At 36.3% G+C, this 17,262-nt stretch overlaps 1 protein-coding gene across 1 annotated transcript; it reads right to left on the reverse strand.

Moving 5' to 3' along the window:
• Positions 1–1,956: 1,956 nt before the first annotated feature.
• On the reverse strand, positions 1,957–16,085 carry LOC104247211 (pachytene checkpoint protein 2 homolog). The gene is made up of 14 exons (XM_009803172.2): positions 15,806–16,085; positions 15,631–15,694; positions 14,797–14,903; positions 14,615–14,682; positions 14,061–14,164; positions 13,878–13,982; positions 6,979–7,068; positions 6,809–6,884; positions 4,775–4,844; positions 4,613–4,683; positions 4,393–4,483; positions 2,870–2,997; positions 2,653–2,775; positions 1,957–2,556 (listed from the first exon to the last, which is right to left on the reverse strand). The coding sequence occupies exons 1-14, from the start codon at positions 15,933–15,935 to the stop codon at positions 2,416–2,418; spliced, it is 1,368 nt and encodes a 455-aa protein (XP_009801474.1). The 5' UTR covers positions 15,936–16,085; the 3' UTR covers positions 1,957–2,415.
• Positions 16,086–17,262: the final 1,177 nt, after the last annotated feature.

A 17,262-nucleotide genomic window follows, 5' to 3' on the forward strand; every position in this document is an offset into this window, starting at 1 on the left:
GTCCGAAAGACCTCAAATTTTGCACACAAGTCAAAAATGACATCATGAACTTATTCCAACTTCCGGAGTTCCATTTCGACCCCGATATCAAAATTTTCACTACCGACCAAAATCGCCAAAAATTCTAACTTTCGCCAATTCAAGCCTAATTCTACCACGGGCCTCCAAATCACATTCCGAACGCGCTCCCAAGTCCAAAATCTCCTAACGGAGCTAACAGAACCATCAAAATTTAAATCCGAGGTCGTTTACACATAAGTCAATATCCGATCAACTTTTCCAACTTAAACCTTCTCACAAGAGGCTAAGTATCTCAACTCACTCCAAAATCACTCCGAACCCGAACCAACTAACCCGGTAAATCAAAATACAACTGAAGAACACAAAAGAAGCAGAAAATGGAGGAACAGGGCTATAACTCTCGAAATGACCGGCCCAGTCGTTACACTAGCCCATTATTGTACTACAAGATCAAATAATGACCATAAAAGAAATCAAGAGATAAAAGATATTGGATTGAGATTGGGGATATATCTAGCATTCAACTCCTTATTGATTGCAAAAATTATTGTAATTGGCATTTAAACTAGTGGCCAATTTCTATTCTCACCCATTAATGTGCTACGTACCCTCAATATAAAGTCCATTAGTTATTTGTTCTCCCTGAATATATACAAATTCAATATTCACAGCCAATTACGATTCAAACCTTATGCTTTATATAGAAATGAGGTCAAGCCAAAACTCCTCCAAGTTAAAGCTGATCAATATAAACTCCAATTTTCAACATTCACAGCCATCCACACTTAATGGTCACATGGTAAATCAATTGCCAACAAGTCTAAGGGAAGCGCCACTAAGCTGTGTTCATATGATCCAAATCTGCAACTCTGGAAGAAAACCATACTAATGAATCCTCCTTGATCAGAGGTGAAAATATTTCAAATTTGGTGTCTATTTTCTGGTAGGAAAAGAAATAGGGAAAATATAAAATGTTAAGTGGCGGAAAAATTCTCAGGGAACACGATCACGTGAAATAACATTAACGTACTTGCATTGCCCCAAACTATATATATTAAAGAAAAATGATAAAAAGGAGGAGATGTAACGCCTCTTTTGGTACCATCATCGTTGCTCTGCCAGGAGAAAGATTACATATAGGATCTAACGGGTATACATCAATAGCACAATTCATAAAGAAATTTTATACTATCTTGTGTAATTTAACGTATTATAACAAATTTTCTATCGCATATTATAAACAATAACGTATATTTACTTTTAGGTATCTCCATGTGTAAAATTTTATTTACATTGTCATTACATAAAATTAAACTCATAAATAATTTCAAAAACCCCACTTCAAGTTTCGCTCCTAAATTAGCATATTCTTAGGCATGCCGCATGCTTACAGCTCTTTCACTTCGGTTTGGACGAAAAACACTGAACAAGACAAACAAATTAATCCAACCTTTTAAGCTCCACTAAGAGGAGGTGCATTGTTAGATTCGGAATATTAGACTTACCATTGAGAACTAAGACAGAAACCGATGAGGTTCGTGTCATGATTCTCTTTGCTGAAGCAATAAACATAATCGTGGAAACAAATCTCCAGTTTACAAGATAACAAAAGGACAGATTTATCACTTTGTTCACTTCTTTAAGAACATTTTGTTAAGATAGTCATTAGTAGTAAGTTTTATCACACTTCCATTCCAAAATGGTTTGATTGTTGGTTGCAATTTGGCCAACTCCACCAAGTTAATCATCCTTCTCCTATGTTACTAACACATACGTAGAGTAAACATCAACATACAATTATCTTTGAAGTGACAAAATTAAGTAAATTTCTTTACACCGCAGTTAATAGGATTTAAACTCATTTATAACCTAATTACTATTTAGTGCCACTTAGTCAAACAAATAAAATTGTGAATTAAATATGCCACAATCTAGTGATGTCAAAATTCAGTGGAGATGTCAACTTTCCAAAGTTCTTGGTGCCTGACATACTCAGATAGTATAAAACTTCTTAACCGTGCTTGATGAATGCAAGCTAATCGGCCCAAGTGACCAGATCTACCAATATCTGATGGAGATGTAGATGTGATATACATATTTCATCTTAACTTTCATAAATGCATCTCCAGCACAATTGATGTTACAACATACAAGAATACCTATCATTGATATATTGGCCTTCAAATAATATCGTTGTTACATAATTCACATTGCCCAGAAATCCTTTCTCTCCCAAAGAGATAATAAAGAGCTTGCTTCTGTCGGTCTCAGGGTAACCATATGATAATTTCTCCAGGCATTTTAACAGTGCTAGTCATCGATTTACTCTATAGTTGAGCTTGGTGACAGGGTTAGTAACAGAAGCAGGATTTTGACTTTGAATGGGGAAAAAACTCACTCAGACAGCTCTGACCGTTCTCTTTTAGCTGTTTCCATCATTACATGCAAAAATTTGCCAGGCTCACAATTGTATGGACTAGCAAGTGCTGCGTGCGCCAAGAATGGTAGCTTTCTAAGTGATCTTCCACTCATTCCCTAAAAGATAGACATGCATTAACATTGTGTGATTGTGCTTATCACAATTATATGCTGTTGAATATACTTGACTGGATACAAGGGGCAAATCTTTACCTCGCATGCCTCTGCAGCTTCAAGGAGTTGTTTACCAAGGTGTAATGACATCTGAGACTTGGTTGTAACTATGCTCAGGTTCTCCCTCAAACCAGCAAAATTTGGAAGAAGATGGTAAGCGTCCTGCATATATTACCCCATTTCATAGAGATTATTTAGTGCACTCTAATTCAAGTGATCAAAAACGACTCAAAAGTGATCCAAGAACAACCAGCACCTGGGAATTTGACAAGACGCCAGTACGCAATAGCTCTTGCAAGCATGATCTCAGTATCTCATAACGTGCTTGAAGAGTTGGTGGTCCCACATATGCCTTAATGTCAGCACGATCCACAAAAGCTATATCTGCAATCTCATGAAGCATACAATTTTCAGGTTAAATAAACATATGCAAGTGTGATCATGATACTGTTCAAAGCATGTCACTGGGAGGAAAAGGGAAGTAAAAAGAAAATGCTAGCCAATTGAATGGTAACATCGGTTCAATAAGCAGTAACTATTCATGAAACTTCAAAATTTTCATCTTACATTGTATACTAAGGGTCGTTTGGTTGGGAAACAAGTTATCTCATGGTTAATTATCCCGGGATTAGTTATCCCGGGATAAGTAATCCCACCTTCCCATAGGGATAAACAAACACTACTATCCCGGGATAACTAATCATGGGATTAGTTATACCACGATTTTATCCCAACCAAACATAGGATAAACTCATCTCAAATTTAATCTCGGGATTAATTATCCCTTCTCCCTCGTACCAAACGAGCCTTAAGATCCAATAGCGTTCAAATCAAGATATTCATACTAGCTTGTTAAACACGCAGTACATGTCAAACTGTTTGTAGTGGTTTTAAATTTTAATTGCAGAAGAAGACAACGATAGGAAAATTCCAAAATGCTTCCTAACTACTATTACAGTGGCACTCATGCGCAAGATGCAAAATAGGAAGAAAAAATACATGCACGATGATCTGCACATATGCTTTTCTTAATGAAAAAGAAGAAACTGAAACTGCTAATTAATACATTAACAAGAAACTAGACCTCTGCACGATTATGATCTCATACAACTAAAAGAAACTCACAGTTACTGTGCTTGCAATTTTGCTGTCAAACAAAGCAATACATAGCATTTTATATTTTATCTGGCACGACTGCTAACACTAAAATACTTGGAAAACATTTACATCATATTGTTCAAATATTTCTCTCTTTCAATCAGCTGGATGGGTTCAACTACCGAGTCCTGAAACTAAACAGGAGTTCGCAGAAGACATATTATGTACTATACTTTGACAAGGCACCAAACCTTACAATTTTCTGGGTAGATGAATACTGGGATGATGGCAAAGATCAATTATAGAAACTTATGATAGGAAGTAAGGCCCATGTCAAAACTCCAAGTATGACTGGAAACTGGAGAGTAGGAGCAGGACTAGTAATTCAATTTCCTGCTTTATCCCATCGGACTGAAGAATTTTCCCAGTAGAGAGTAATCCCATAAGTCCTTACTAAAATGAAATGTATGTAATTCGAGAGGATGAAAAAGGATAATTATTATGGCCATATGATCAATGCTGGACCCTAGATAATGGAAATGAAAGATTCTCTAACCAATGCATAGATCTAAAATATCTGAATTATATCCATAATTTTACTGTTAAACTATCAAAATTAGGATGAAGAGGCTCCAATGAACTGTCCTCATATGGCATATCTGAATTTAATGGCAGGCATACCAATAGCAGCAGTGATGTTGGATGTAGTGAGAATTATGACATTTGGTGCAGACTTCAACTTGTCAAGTTGGGTCAACAGAGCATTCACTACCTGAGAAGATATATCGTGTGTCAAAGGACAAATAGGTATGCAGCTTTATCAAGAAAACACATTTGTTCTTTAACAAAAGAAATCCTAACATGTTTTTAATTTTGGTGAGTAATATAAAGATTATGGTACCCGGATAGAATCTGAAGGTTCAGATCCAGACAAAGCAGCTTTTCTAGCAGCAGCAAGGCTTTCAACTTCATCTGGAAAAATATGGGCAAAGAGTTATTATGCTAAACGATAAATAAATAATTCACCAGTGTAACTGAATTGTTCATTTATTGTAATTCTCACCAATCAGGACAAATACCAGATTGTTTTCTTCCTCTACCATTTCTTGGATTTTCGAGAACAGCTTTGCAACCTAAGGTTGAAATAAGGATGTAAGCCACTTAGCTGAAGCCAAGCACAAAGTTGTCAAAATAAAGCTGTCTACCAAAGAATCAAATGGGCAAACTAGTGCAACCAAAGTAATTGGAGATAGGAAGGTGGAGATAAACAGAATGGAGGACATCAAATTACCAAACAAACCGCTTGGCAGTCCATTTTCTAGTGACTAACATGATTAGGAAGTAGAACTGCATTGCAGAATATATCAGGGCTTTTCAACACTCTTATATACTTTTGCTTTAGCTTTGACAGAATTTTAGTTTCTGTTCTGAATACTCCGGCTGACAGATTAGATAACAAGTCTTGTCTCAAATAATACAAGGAAATATTTTATTCAATGACTTAACGGAAGTCTGTAACAGCATTTTCCTTTTCTGGAGAACAATCTTAGCACTAAGAGACACCTTCACTTTCATAGTTGACTACTTGGGAATAATGCAGCCCAGGCAAGACAAGAATGACCAACCAAGACAATAAATTGATAGATACAGGTTAACCTGAAAACTTTGAAACACTAAGGGGTAATTTGGTTGGCCTTACAAGAAAAACAAATCCCCTTTAAGTAATGCCAGCATTTGGTTGGTATTATTAAATAAAACCCGCACTCAGATATGCAAGAATCTACATATTAGTTATGTCAATAGAATGTGGAATAAGAGTACACATATTAGCAATAACAACATCAACTATTATGCCTCAGTTCCAAACAAAGTTGGTCATATGAAAATAAATATATTTAAAGATAAAGATGCCCTTAAAGTAATCCTTACATAACAATCCTACATTATTATTCATAGATGAAAGGCACAGAATTCCCTAAAATATTATTCACCCCATAACAATCGCTTCATTATTATTCACCGAATGGACAATCCTTACATGATAATTCCCACATAACTAGTATGTGAACTAAAATATTATTCACCCCATAACAATCGCTTCATTATTATTCACCGTATGGACAATCCGTACATGATAATTCCCACATAACTAGTATGTGAACTAAAAGACCCCTAATTCGACTGACGACTTGGCTCTTTGAGTGTTAATAAAACTATCAATGATCTTGACCGTGGGTCAGTGTCTTGCGACGTGCACATGTAGACTCCATTATTGCAATTAACTAGACCAGCATTAGAGAGTATGAACTTGTATAGTAATCATGGAGTTGAAGTTTCAGCAGAATTCATTTTCAGGCACCAAAACAGAATCCACAAATATCCAACCTCATTAACTAACTATTCCAAACTCGTGCTGCATACTCTTCAAATTCATTGTCCTCCATGGACTCATTCTCTGCCCTATGCCAGCAAATTGCATCAAAGATAAGAAGCCAATATAAAGAATATCTTCTCTTGGGTGTGGCCTGACCAATGAAATGGGAGGAGAACCATGAGGTCTCAGGTTCAAATCCCAGCGGAGATAGAAAAACACTAGGTGATTTCTTCCCCTCTGCCTAAGCCTTGGGGGCAGAGTTACCCGTACTTGTGCTGGTGGAGGTAGCAAGTACCAGGTGTAACGTCGAGGCGCGTGCAAGCTACCCTCACACCACTGATATCACAAAAAAAAAACTCTCTTGGTTTCAGCATTGTCAAGACTTGAAGTTGTAACTTTTACAGTTCGGCAGTTTCTCCCTCAGACTATGACGTTGAATAGCTTTGAAACTCTTCATGAATTATGTAACTGAGAATATCTTATGATAGTCAAGTTATGGTAGTTTTCTATTAGTCTAGTAAATGGAAATAGCAGGATCTCAAATCCTCAGCACAGTTTACCTTTCCAACAAACAAAATAGTTCTTAAATTGTGTAGATTTTTAAATGTATGGATTTCAAATTCATCTCCAAGACCAAGCTTGACCCACTGCAGATAGGTGTCAAGCAGCACATTGACTATACAAGACCTGAATAGTTATCTGAAAGTGTACTATGAAACATACCAGCTTGCCACTTTCAGAAAACCATTTACTGAACAATGAATGTGCGTTGACTTCGACCAATTGGCTCTGTGGGTATCTGATTTATGCGAGTATGAATCCAAAGGAAAAAAGGAGGTCAGCAAAGTATCCAAGTGCTGGAACATCCAATAGAGCATTACTTGTGTACAAACCTAGAGCTAAAGCGTATGGAAAGCTTCTGCGCCAATGCTTTGCATAAAGATGTCTTTCCAGTTCCTGGAGGTCCATGCAGAAGAATAATACTACAAACCATTAGAAAAGAAATCAGTGAGAAAACTGGATAACTGTATCCAGATGCAGGACTGGAAAAAAGAACGCAATCAAGGACAGATAAGTTTTGCTACATCCTTAAGGTAATAAATGTGGGAGAAGAAACCGGAAAATCAATATCTGAATACTACAGGCCCAACTACCTAACTCATGTTTACAAAGGTAGATTTGATTAATTTTTAGTTCAACATCGGACATTAATTTTCAAATAAATTATACGTCTAGAAAATATCTGAAAATGCTATTAACTATGAATATTTGCTTAAAAGGGATTAGAAAGATCACTATCAAAGAAGAATATGTTTGACTCTCTTAAATAACAACTAGATCAAACAAAACGGGACAAAAAGGAAGTAATGAGCAGCAAGGCTATCTGAACTCTGACCCATTTGTCACATTAAAGATGGGAGCTCGTGCTTCGACCAATTTACTAGTTTTACTGTTGCATATATACTTTCAAAAACATACGCAACCAAATTGTTGTTCGATGTAGTTTTCATATCTTATGTCTGAATTACTAGAGTACCCATGTTTGTGCCTAGTAGTTTGTCTTGATTTACAGTTTGATTATACTGTCATAGCTTGACATCAGTTCCTCCACTTATTTATGGTACTTATTCCAAGAAATTCCGACACTTTCAAAAGAAAAAGTGAACAATCCTCTTCATATTAGGCTCCATAAGTTAATTGGTAATCCTTTCACATATGGGATAATGAAGAAGTGTCCTTTTTTGTACTTTAACTAGTGAACATACTATGTTAATTGTCAATGTTACAAACCCGATATATGACAACATATATTCAACATGTTTCAAAATGTTTTGTAAATAATCTAATTCTTTCACAAATCTTGGCATAATGAGATAAGCTATGCAAAAATTCACAACAAATAAACAATATATTCAGGCGTGGAAGGGAAATTTCAAAATAAAATCAATAACCAAGGTTTAATCGATTTTATACATAGAATATGACTACGGGCATGATCAATGACATAGCATTCCTCATTGATGTCAGCATCACAAGAGCCTAACCAACCCAAAGGCACGGGCAAGTCCAAAACGAGCACGACTATCGTTCATGCGGAGCATCTTTTGAGCAGATAGGAGAAAATAAAGACCCCATGCCCATTGCATTTACCAAGTCCAAGAGTCTCAACAACTAGTCATGGACCATGCCATTACACGCCCGGAGCGAGGAAGACGTGGGACAAAACAGCTGCATTTGGTTCACCGTGCACATGGAATGCGAGGGCTGAAAGGAAACTGATTGTACATGATAATGTCTGGGCATAAGGTATGCAACACAAGAAAAATCGATTCCAAACAAGCCTAACTTGTCTTTACGTGCCATGATTGAGATGGCATGTAGGTTAGAGCGCCGTTGCTCAAGTAGGGATCCAACATAACCACACAAACAGAACATCATTCACATGTCATACGTACACATGCCTCACCAATGCACATCAAACACTAACCACAACACTGATGCAAGATCAAGAAGGTCAAGAATCCAAGAAATTCAAGAAGTGCAAGAATCCATTCAAGATTAGAATTTCTTTTCCATAAAGATTAAGATTCTTATTTCTTGTTTCCTAGTAATTTGATTCTTGTTTTAATAGGATTATATTTATAATTCTAGTCAAACTAGGATTGTTAGTTGGTAGTCCATTCCTAGTAGAATTCTTCTTCCTATTTTAGTTAGAATAAGTTTTCTTAGCCTTGTTCTTATTCTAGTTCAATTAGGATTAGTTTTTCTTTAACCTTATCAATTTTACTCATTGCAAGGCCTTTAAAGGGCTCATATGCTGAAAATAAAGATGGGTGATTCGTTTTTCTAAGCTCTTGCTTCAAAAACGTGATTTACTTTTTATTTCACTGTTCTGCCTGTATTTAGCACTTCTTGCAATCTTGCGGGATTGGAGAACGTGTGGGTGAGGTTTCTTTTAATCATACATTCTTCTAACGTGAGTTTGAAGAACGCTTCTGCTAGTTTTGTGAAAAACTTTAGCGGGGTGCTTTTATTTTTCTCTCTTCTTTATACTTGAGAGGTACATAACCTTGAAAGTACATCAAACACTCAGCAAACAAATGCCATGTATTGTCACCGATGCCAATGTTGCAAAGTCAAAGCAAGCCTCGCCAGACACGAGTTGCACTAGTTTCTCACCCCACCCCACCTCAGTAGGCTATCCTACCAATCCCACCGAAGCAAAGAAGGCACCTCGAGTTACCCGCACAGACACAGTCCACAACGGCCACAAAACATTTGGCAAGTCATGAGCTTTAGCCCCAGCGGACAACACCAATTGGCACCACATGCACAGATGCATCATTGTCTCTGCCAAAAGCCAACAGCTCGCCACAAGCAATGACACCACTAGACGTACTACAAGCACACACCAATTCATGGCCAACATGCATTGCATGACTTGTTCGTGCATAGCACCAAATACCTAAGTTGCATGCTGACTTTCCCCAGTACATGCATGCCCGTGCATGGCAGTAAGTACCTTCAGGTGCCTTCAACACATCTATTCCCCTTATATATATCTTAAGAAAAACCCTAAATGACAGGATTAGACAAATTTTGGCCAGAAAATCATGCTAGTCGCGTACAACACCAAGTGCACAATCTAAGGTACAACTAAGCTAATGGAATCACAAATGAATTTTAAGCATTGTAAGTAATATTTTTTACAAAAATGTTTATAAATAATTATGAAAAATCAAATATTTATATAATACAATAATATAAAATAATAAGAAATCAAAAAAAAAAGAAAAAAAATGTGACAAATTTTCCAGCACATCAAATAATTTAAAAACACATATATGAGCATGCATTTGTGCAAAAAAAGTAACAAAAATATGAAATACAAAAAATGCACAAAAATTAATTAAAAATAGGTTAAAATAAGTAGAATTAATGAAGAATATATAAAGTTGGGGAGACGAGCACGAACATTAGAAGTGTGTGATATTGTGAAACTAGAATATTGGAAAGTTGGGAATAGATAAGCTAAAGCGTGTCGATTAGAATACGACTATAATAGCTGACAGGTCGGGGAGCAGGTGGCCTACTGCATGGTGCATGGTGCACACTGCCAACCACCATCACCACTTCCAACTACTGTCACCTCCATGACCAACCACTGTCGTCAGTCAACAACCATCATCATCAACCACTATCGCACCATCCATCTCCACTATCACAATTATCACCACTACCAACAACCATCACAACAACTATCACCAGCACCACTTCCACCAACTACCTCCTACATCACGGTCACCACCACTACCAACCACCCTCACCACTTGACATGTCACTAGGCATTAGCCTTGCACCCGAAAAACCTCTAGTTGTGACATTGTCTTTACATGCGGCTAGCACTTGACATGTCATTGGGCATTAGCCACACACTCGACACTAGGCATTGACGTTAACCTTGATATATCACAAGTCATAAGCCACTTGACACCCCAAAAGAAAACGTGCCTTAATCTTGGCATCCATGAATTTAGTTGTGTTCCATGCGTGGATGTCAATTTTAAAGGGAGCCTAAGCTCTGTATGATCGGTTGGACTTAATCAATCTTCCAAAACTTAGCTTATTTATCATAAAAAAAGGAATAAACCTCCTTTAAAAAATGGTTAAAATTGATTGGAATAGAGGGTAGACGAATTGGAGTGATAAGGATAAATCTTAGTGGATCATGGCAGCAAGGCCACTCTACTATTTACAATACACCTCGCGTATTTAAGTCATCTACTAAGGATTCAACTTGCCTTCTGATGGAAATTGTACTTCAAAGCATTCATTGCGATCCTTCTACCGCAATAACTTTGCCAATATCACATGCCATTTCAGGCCAGAGGCCCCTACTGGGGTCGATAAGTGGACATCAGGCGCATGCGTTGCTTCTAGCATGCATTCTAAGCTAAAGGTGTTCATTCATAATCCACGTTGGTAGCTTCGTGCCACTATCGTTTTAACCAATCAGTGATGATCAATTGTGCGAATCAACGATTCTGCTCATACTAGGTTGAATTACTATTGCAACATTATCTTCAATAGGGTACTAATCAGTATCACAACGATCTAAACCCAACTCATGATCCATATTTGTGGGTGAACAATCTCACACTTGACGAATTCAATCTTCATAATAATGATGAACAACAACTTAATAGCTAGAAGATGAACTTCCTAGAATTATATGAAACCCTCTCACATTTCTTCCGATACTACTGTTATAACTACCTTGCTAGCCAGAAAAATAAGAAGGTTAGTAAAATAATCATGTTTCCAGTGATGTCGAGCGCTTAACCCTGAAGCTAGATGCATAATAGGATGAGCACATTGCATTCGTAGGCAACATTTTAATTCAAGAACCAAGTCGTTGAAGGTGTACATCTTATCACCAATGGGCTATGCATTAGAGAAAACAACACTAAACAATAACTAGTTCACCTAACCTAACAATAATTTTTTCAACTCTTATGTCCAAATAATTATTGTTTATGTTTATAGTTATTATTAATGTATTACATATATTAATTTTTCATTATTCTCTTGATTTGCATCTTTCTTAATTAAAACTCATTGTGCTTGCCCTTAAAGCTCCAACAAACTTCAACGTGCTTTTTTGCTTTTTGTGTTTGATAACGCAACATATTACTATTTTGCTCTTATTTTCCACTATCTATTTGTTTTTCTCCACTAGTGAGATTTTACCGGGTATGTTGTTGTTGTTGTTTCCTTTTTTGCCTCTTTTGCCTTTCTTTCTTCTATAATATATATACCTGATTAAGTTAGTTATTTCTTGTGTGCAATAGTTTGTTGTATCCATTTGTATTAGTTCTAAAATGTCAGATCCCACATTTAAGAAAAATGCCACTCTGACATGTCTGTATCATCTCTAATTATTATTTTTCTTGGAAGATATAAGAGTCGTGATAGGGTTTGTGATAATAGGATAGCCTCAAAATATGATACTATGTAACCTAACAAGATATTCAAACTTTAGGAACAAATTTGACAATCTACCTTTAGTAAAACAAATCGTCAAATTTCGCATACTAACAATATCCTAGGATGGGATAATTCCACTTCGAACAATTCTAATTCCTTCACATCCGTAATGGAGTAGATAGTTTCTAGAATAAAATTATTAGTTCTCATACAATTACCAGGATTTTGTCAAAAATAGATAATGTAGAAACAAAGGTAGCATTAGAAAAGCATTGGAAATACTCTCATCGTCTCAATTTATGTGATACTATTTCCTTTTTAGTCTATCCCCAAAAGAATGACACTTGCTAGAAACAATTTAACTTTAAAGTTCTCATTTTTCCCTTAATGAGATGATTTATAGCCACAAAAATATCTATAGAATATTTTACTCCATAAGTTTCAAAAGTCTTTCTTTCTTTCTTTCTTGAACTCTAAGTCAGTCAAACAACCTCACATAAACTAAGTTGCTCCGACACAACAATTCAGGTGTCGCACCAGTGTCGACATGGCAGTACAACACTAGTATGGGTGTGGGTATAGGATCCGAACAAGATCTGGTCAAACAATTTTGGGTACTTTGACCACGACAAACGGAAAAATAGAGACAAAATAAGATTTGATTCCTGAAATCACAACCATAACTAGGATAAATTTGAAGAAAATAGTATATTTTATCAAGGAAATTGATCGTTTACTTATCTACAACTTGAGAATAAAAAAGAAATCAACATTTTACAAGCTATACGTAAGTATTCCACAAAAATTCTCATAATTTAGAGATTTTTTTATTTTTTATTTTTTTGAATTATTTTTAGCCAGATCCCCACTTTCGTAACCGTACTAGGATCCATATCCCTAAATTTTAGAACTTACATCTCGAAGGATCCGACCTCTAGATCTGCACCCACGCCGGACACCCGCACCTGTGTCCGAGCAACTTAACACAAATTGGGACGGAGGGAGTTAGTGATTGAAGCTAATTATTTTTTACCCAAGGCCTTTATTTTTCTCATAAGGTAAATAATTGTATCGAGCTGGGACATTCCCATATACAAGCACTACACCAAAAAGTAGAGAGCCTAGACCAAAATATTTGTTGTTTTTTGGTCCTTACGCATTCAACAACAGCTCATTAGGGCAGACCAACGTGCAAATAAGTGAGAACTGAACATGCACTCATAATCAATAAAACCAAATCTATCAAACGTGTTATTACCACATCGAGTCAAAATCTTGAAGCAAGCTTGGCTAAACCTACAGAATACTGATCCTTTTCACAATAAAACTTCAAAATGTTATCAAGTTACAATTTAGATCCTCTGTTATGCATCTATAAGGAGTAAGTTGACATGGGCAGGCAAAATAAACCTGTACACTAATGAGTATGTTGTTTCATTAGGGCTTTTTGTGATTAATAAGCAAACAAACCGATACATCGAGTGTGGCAACAGCTATATGCAAGATTGCAATCTGAAATACTTATGCTGGAGGGATTCTAAATAGCAATTTCATGAAGCATGTGTGATCCTATGGTGCATTCAACAGAGACCTACCTTTATGCAAACGGCTACCAAACAATCCAGGTTTTGTACGAGTGCCAAAAGTACCCATATTACAGAACTAAGCTTCACTTAAACTGGTTATTCGAAACTCACCAAGCAAAGAATGGAAGGCAGAATGAACATATCATAAGTACACACAAGGTTTATAGGCAAAGATTGGCATCATAAATATTTGTGAATCAGGAAAACAAGTTTCTTACCGATTCCAGGATACTAGGAATGGATTAACTCCCTTTTCGGTAAACAGCAAAGCACTTGCTGCATATCGCAACAATCTCTGCTTGAGACCAGATTCGTATATTAAGCTGTAGAAATAAAATGATAAATCACATATGTATTCTTTGAAGAAACATCTAGTCTTTTTAAGCTAGCGAGTGACACACCTTTCCCACATTCCATTAAATTCCTTTGCGGGAAGAATCCACTCATTAAATGTAGAAAGCTGGCCATCCCCACTCAACTCTTCACATGGTCCTTCCTCACTAAGCTGAGAAATGAAAATCTCCAAATCAAATTCAAATTGGGGGGGTCATAAAAGTGAACATGTCAACTCTAACAGATTAGGTGCGCGTGCTGATTGTGTTAGCTATTCTCACACCAACCTCCAACTTCTCTTCCTTTCTGTTTCACTTCTTTTCTGGTTTATTCTTTTTTTTTCTTGGACAGGATTTATGAAAAGCAGGACATCATATAACCCTTTCATACAAGCAGTTACACGAAATGATAACTACACCATACGCACACATGTATCATATGTTACATTGGGCTCAGGTAGGAGTACCAAATTCAATATATATCCAATATGGGCACAAGTTTCTAGCAACTTCTTGTGTGTCTTGCAGAATCCTTTCAAGTTTCTATATCATCAAGCTAGGATAGAAAATAGGAATGCCCAAATGGCTTGGGACTTTAGGTAGCTTTTAGAAGAGAAGCAGACCTGGAATACATGAACAACTGGTTTTACTTGCCAGAACAGAAGAATATCTCGGTTCTCCACCCAGACATCTACAAAAGAAACAATGTAGCAGCGCATTAATACCCAAAAATAAGCTTGGTAAACATTAGTTTGCTTCTTTCTGCTACACAAACAGAAGGCCAAAGCGACTGAATATTTTATACCTGTGTCACAAACACATATGTGCTGAACATTTTCAGCAAGAAAGAGATCATCAATTGGAATTGGAATTGGACCATCCTCGTAGCTCATGCTCCTCTTTTCCAGCATTCTGTACAAAATGATTTTCCCAAATAAACCAAAACGCAAATTTGACTGAGAAATTCAAAATAAGAAAAAAGTAACTTTAGCCATAAATAGTGTTCCTATGAAGCAGCATGCACCTTAACAATTCCAGAGATGTCAAATACAACAATAACAACATTTATGCCTCAATCGCAGCTAGTTGCAGTCAGCATATGAATTATCATCATCCATTTAAGCTCTATTAGGACCTATTTCATCCTGATATTCAATAATTTGAGTTCCTCTAACACTAGAGTCTCTCTTTATTTCCTAGTAACATATAAATCTCTAGCAACGGTAAGCCTCATCTTAGCATAGCATCACGACTAGCCTTAAACTCAACTAATCAAACTTGACATTAAATTTTTTTTTATGACGTGGTGTTCATGTCAACTTGTGCCCACCTCGACTATTCCACTAGGTACCTGAAACTCTGCCCACCAAGGTATAGGCAGACGAAAAGAAATAACATCTTTTTCCCTCCGCTCAGGATTATCACTTAATTGTGTGGAAATGACCTCAGCAGTTTGCATATGGTATACTGCAATTATCCTCTAACCCTCTACTGGACTAGGAGCACTTTGTGCACAAGATAACCTCCTCTTTTATCCCATTTAGTTCTTCAACATTGATATTTAGTAAATTCAAAAGTAAGAGAAGTCATTCACAGCACCCAAAGACACCGAGACACAAAATGTTGAAAATTTACATACCTCTCAACAGCTAATGTAACATCATCAATGCGAGCTGTACTTGAAGTCTTCAAACAAACTTCAACTACAATTACCAAAAATTAGAATTTTAAGCTAAAAGAAGAACTATCCAAATCCTTAAACAAAATTAATTCCACAAGGTAGAATGTTACAAATGTATAATATTGTGGAGTACCTGAAACAAGAACTTTTTCTTCAGGCAATGTGAGTGACGGAGGTGGAGGAGGGTCCGGAACGATGCCGTTTTGCTCACTGGTGTTGACTTCAGGAGCGTTGACCATGGAGATTTCCATTGGAGCACTCATTTTGTCGTGACAATGTGGAAATATTTGGCTACTGTGCTATGGACAAACGCAAAAATGGAGTATGAATAAGAATTGGCGAAACCCTAGGTGGAATTGGAAGAGGCAAAAAAGAAAAGGGGGAGGTTTTAAAATGAGCGCGGGAAGAAGATATAAACACTACTATATGTTGCGGGAGAATCCCAAAGTACCCGACCAGCAGAGCATTTTGGGCCAATGGTTCTTAGAGGCCCATAAGTCCTCGGAATGAGAAGAGCAAACTTCATTTATTGTCAGGAATTTTAAAAATTCCTATGCCACATGCAAACCTTATTACCCTCAATATTTAAGGTTTGACTTAATTACATTTAGTATACCAAACTACCAATTCTATACCTTAATTAATTAATTGTACATTTTTTACTCCTTAATTAAAGGAATCTGCACGTTTCTCTCTCCTAACCCCTCAGTCTCACCCACGTTTTACTCATACCCACGTTCTTTTTACCAGTTTCCATCTTCTGAAACCAAATTCTCCCTCTAAATTCACAAAAAATTGAAGAAACTCGTCAACAAAGTTGGTTCCCCATTTTACTCCAGTTGAAGTTCATCAATGAAGAACAACAAAGTTCATCAAATTGAAGTCAAATCTTCAAAGTTTATACACACATTTACCTTCAGCTTCAAACTTTCTCAATGAAGAAGAACAAACCTTCAAAGAGACAAGAGAGCAGCAATTCTACTATTGACAGCCATTAAAAAGCTTTGAATTCAAATTTAGGTTTTCAAAAATCATTATCTGTTTTGATTGGGTGTTATTGTAAATAATTGGGAATATGTTTTGGAGTTTATATCTCAATTTTGAGGGTTTTTGGTGAAGATTTAGACTTGGTTTTGGCTGAATTTCAGATTGAAACTCGAAGAAGAAGAAGAATTGCAGCAATTGTAGATAAATTGTAGACTATTTTTTGCAGAAGATTTGTATAAGTTTTAGTCGTTTTTGATTTGTGAAAACAGAAAACAAAGCATCTACAATCAGAATACAAATAATCTATAAAATATCTACAAACTAGGTACATTGAATTTTAATATCCCAATTCTCATTCAATTGTAGCTTAATTGGTATTTTCGACATAATTGCATTTTTTGCAGAAGATTTTGTAGGAGTTTTAGTCGTTTTGGATTTGTGAAAACGGAAAACAATGCATCTACAAGTAGAATACAAATAATCTACAATTTATCTACAAAGTATCTACAAACTGGGTACATTAAATTTTAATATCTCAATTCCCATTCGATTGTAGCATAATTGGTATTTTCGATGTAATAGCATTTTTTGCAGAAGATTTGT

The sequence above is a fragment of the Nicotiana sylvestris genome, chromosome 10, assembly GCF_000393655.2.
Source record: "Nicotiana sylvestris chromosome 10, ASM39365v2, whole genome shotgun sequence".
In the NCBI taxonomy this organism is placed as follows: domain Eukaryota; kingdom Viridiplantae; phylum Streptophyta; class Magnoliopsida; order Solanales; family Solanaceae; genus Nicotiana; species Nicotiana sylvestris.

Coding starts and splice junctions, on each gene's coding strand:
- LOC104247211 (XM_009803172.2), bottom strand. CDS start 15,935: ATGAGTGCTCCAATGGAAATCTCCATGGTCAACGCTCCTGAAGTCAAC. Junction 14,683..14,796: donor CATATGTGTTTGTGACACAG/GTATAAAATATT, acceptor TTTCTTTTGTAG/ATGTCTGGGTGGAGAACCGA. Junction 2,557..2,652: donor AAGCTGCAGAGGCATGCGAG/GTAAAGATTTGC, acceptor TCTATCTTTTAG/GGAATGAGTGGAAGATCACT.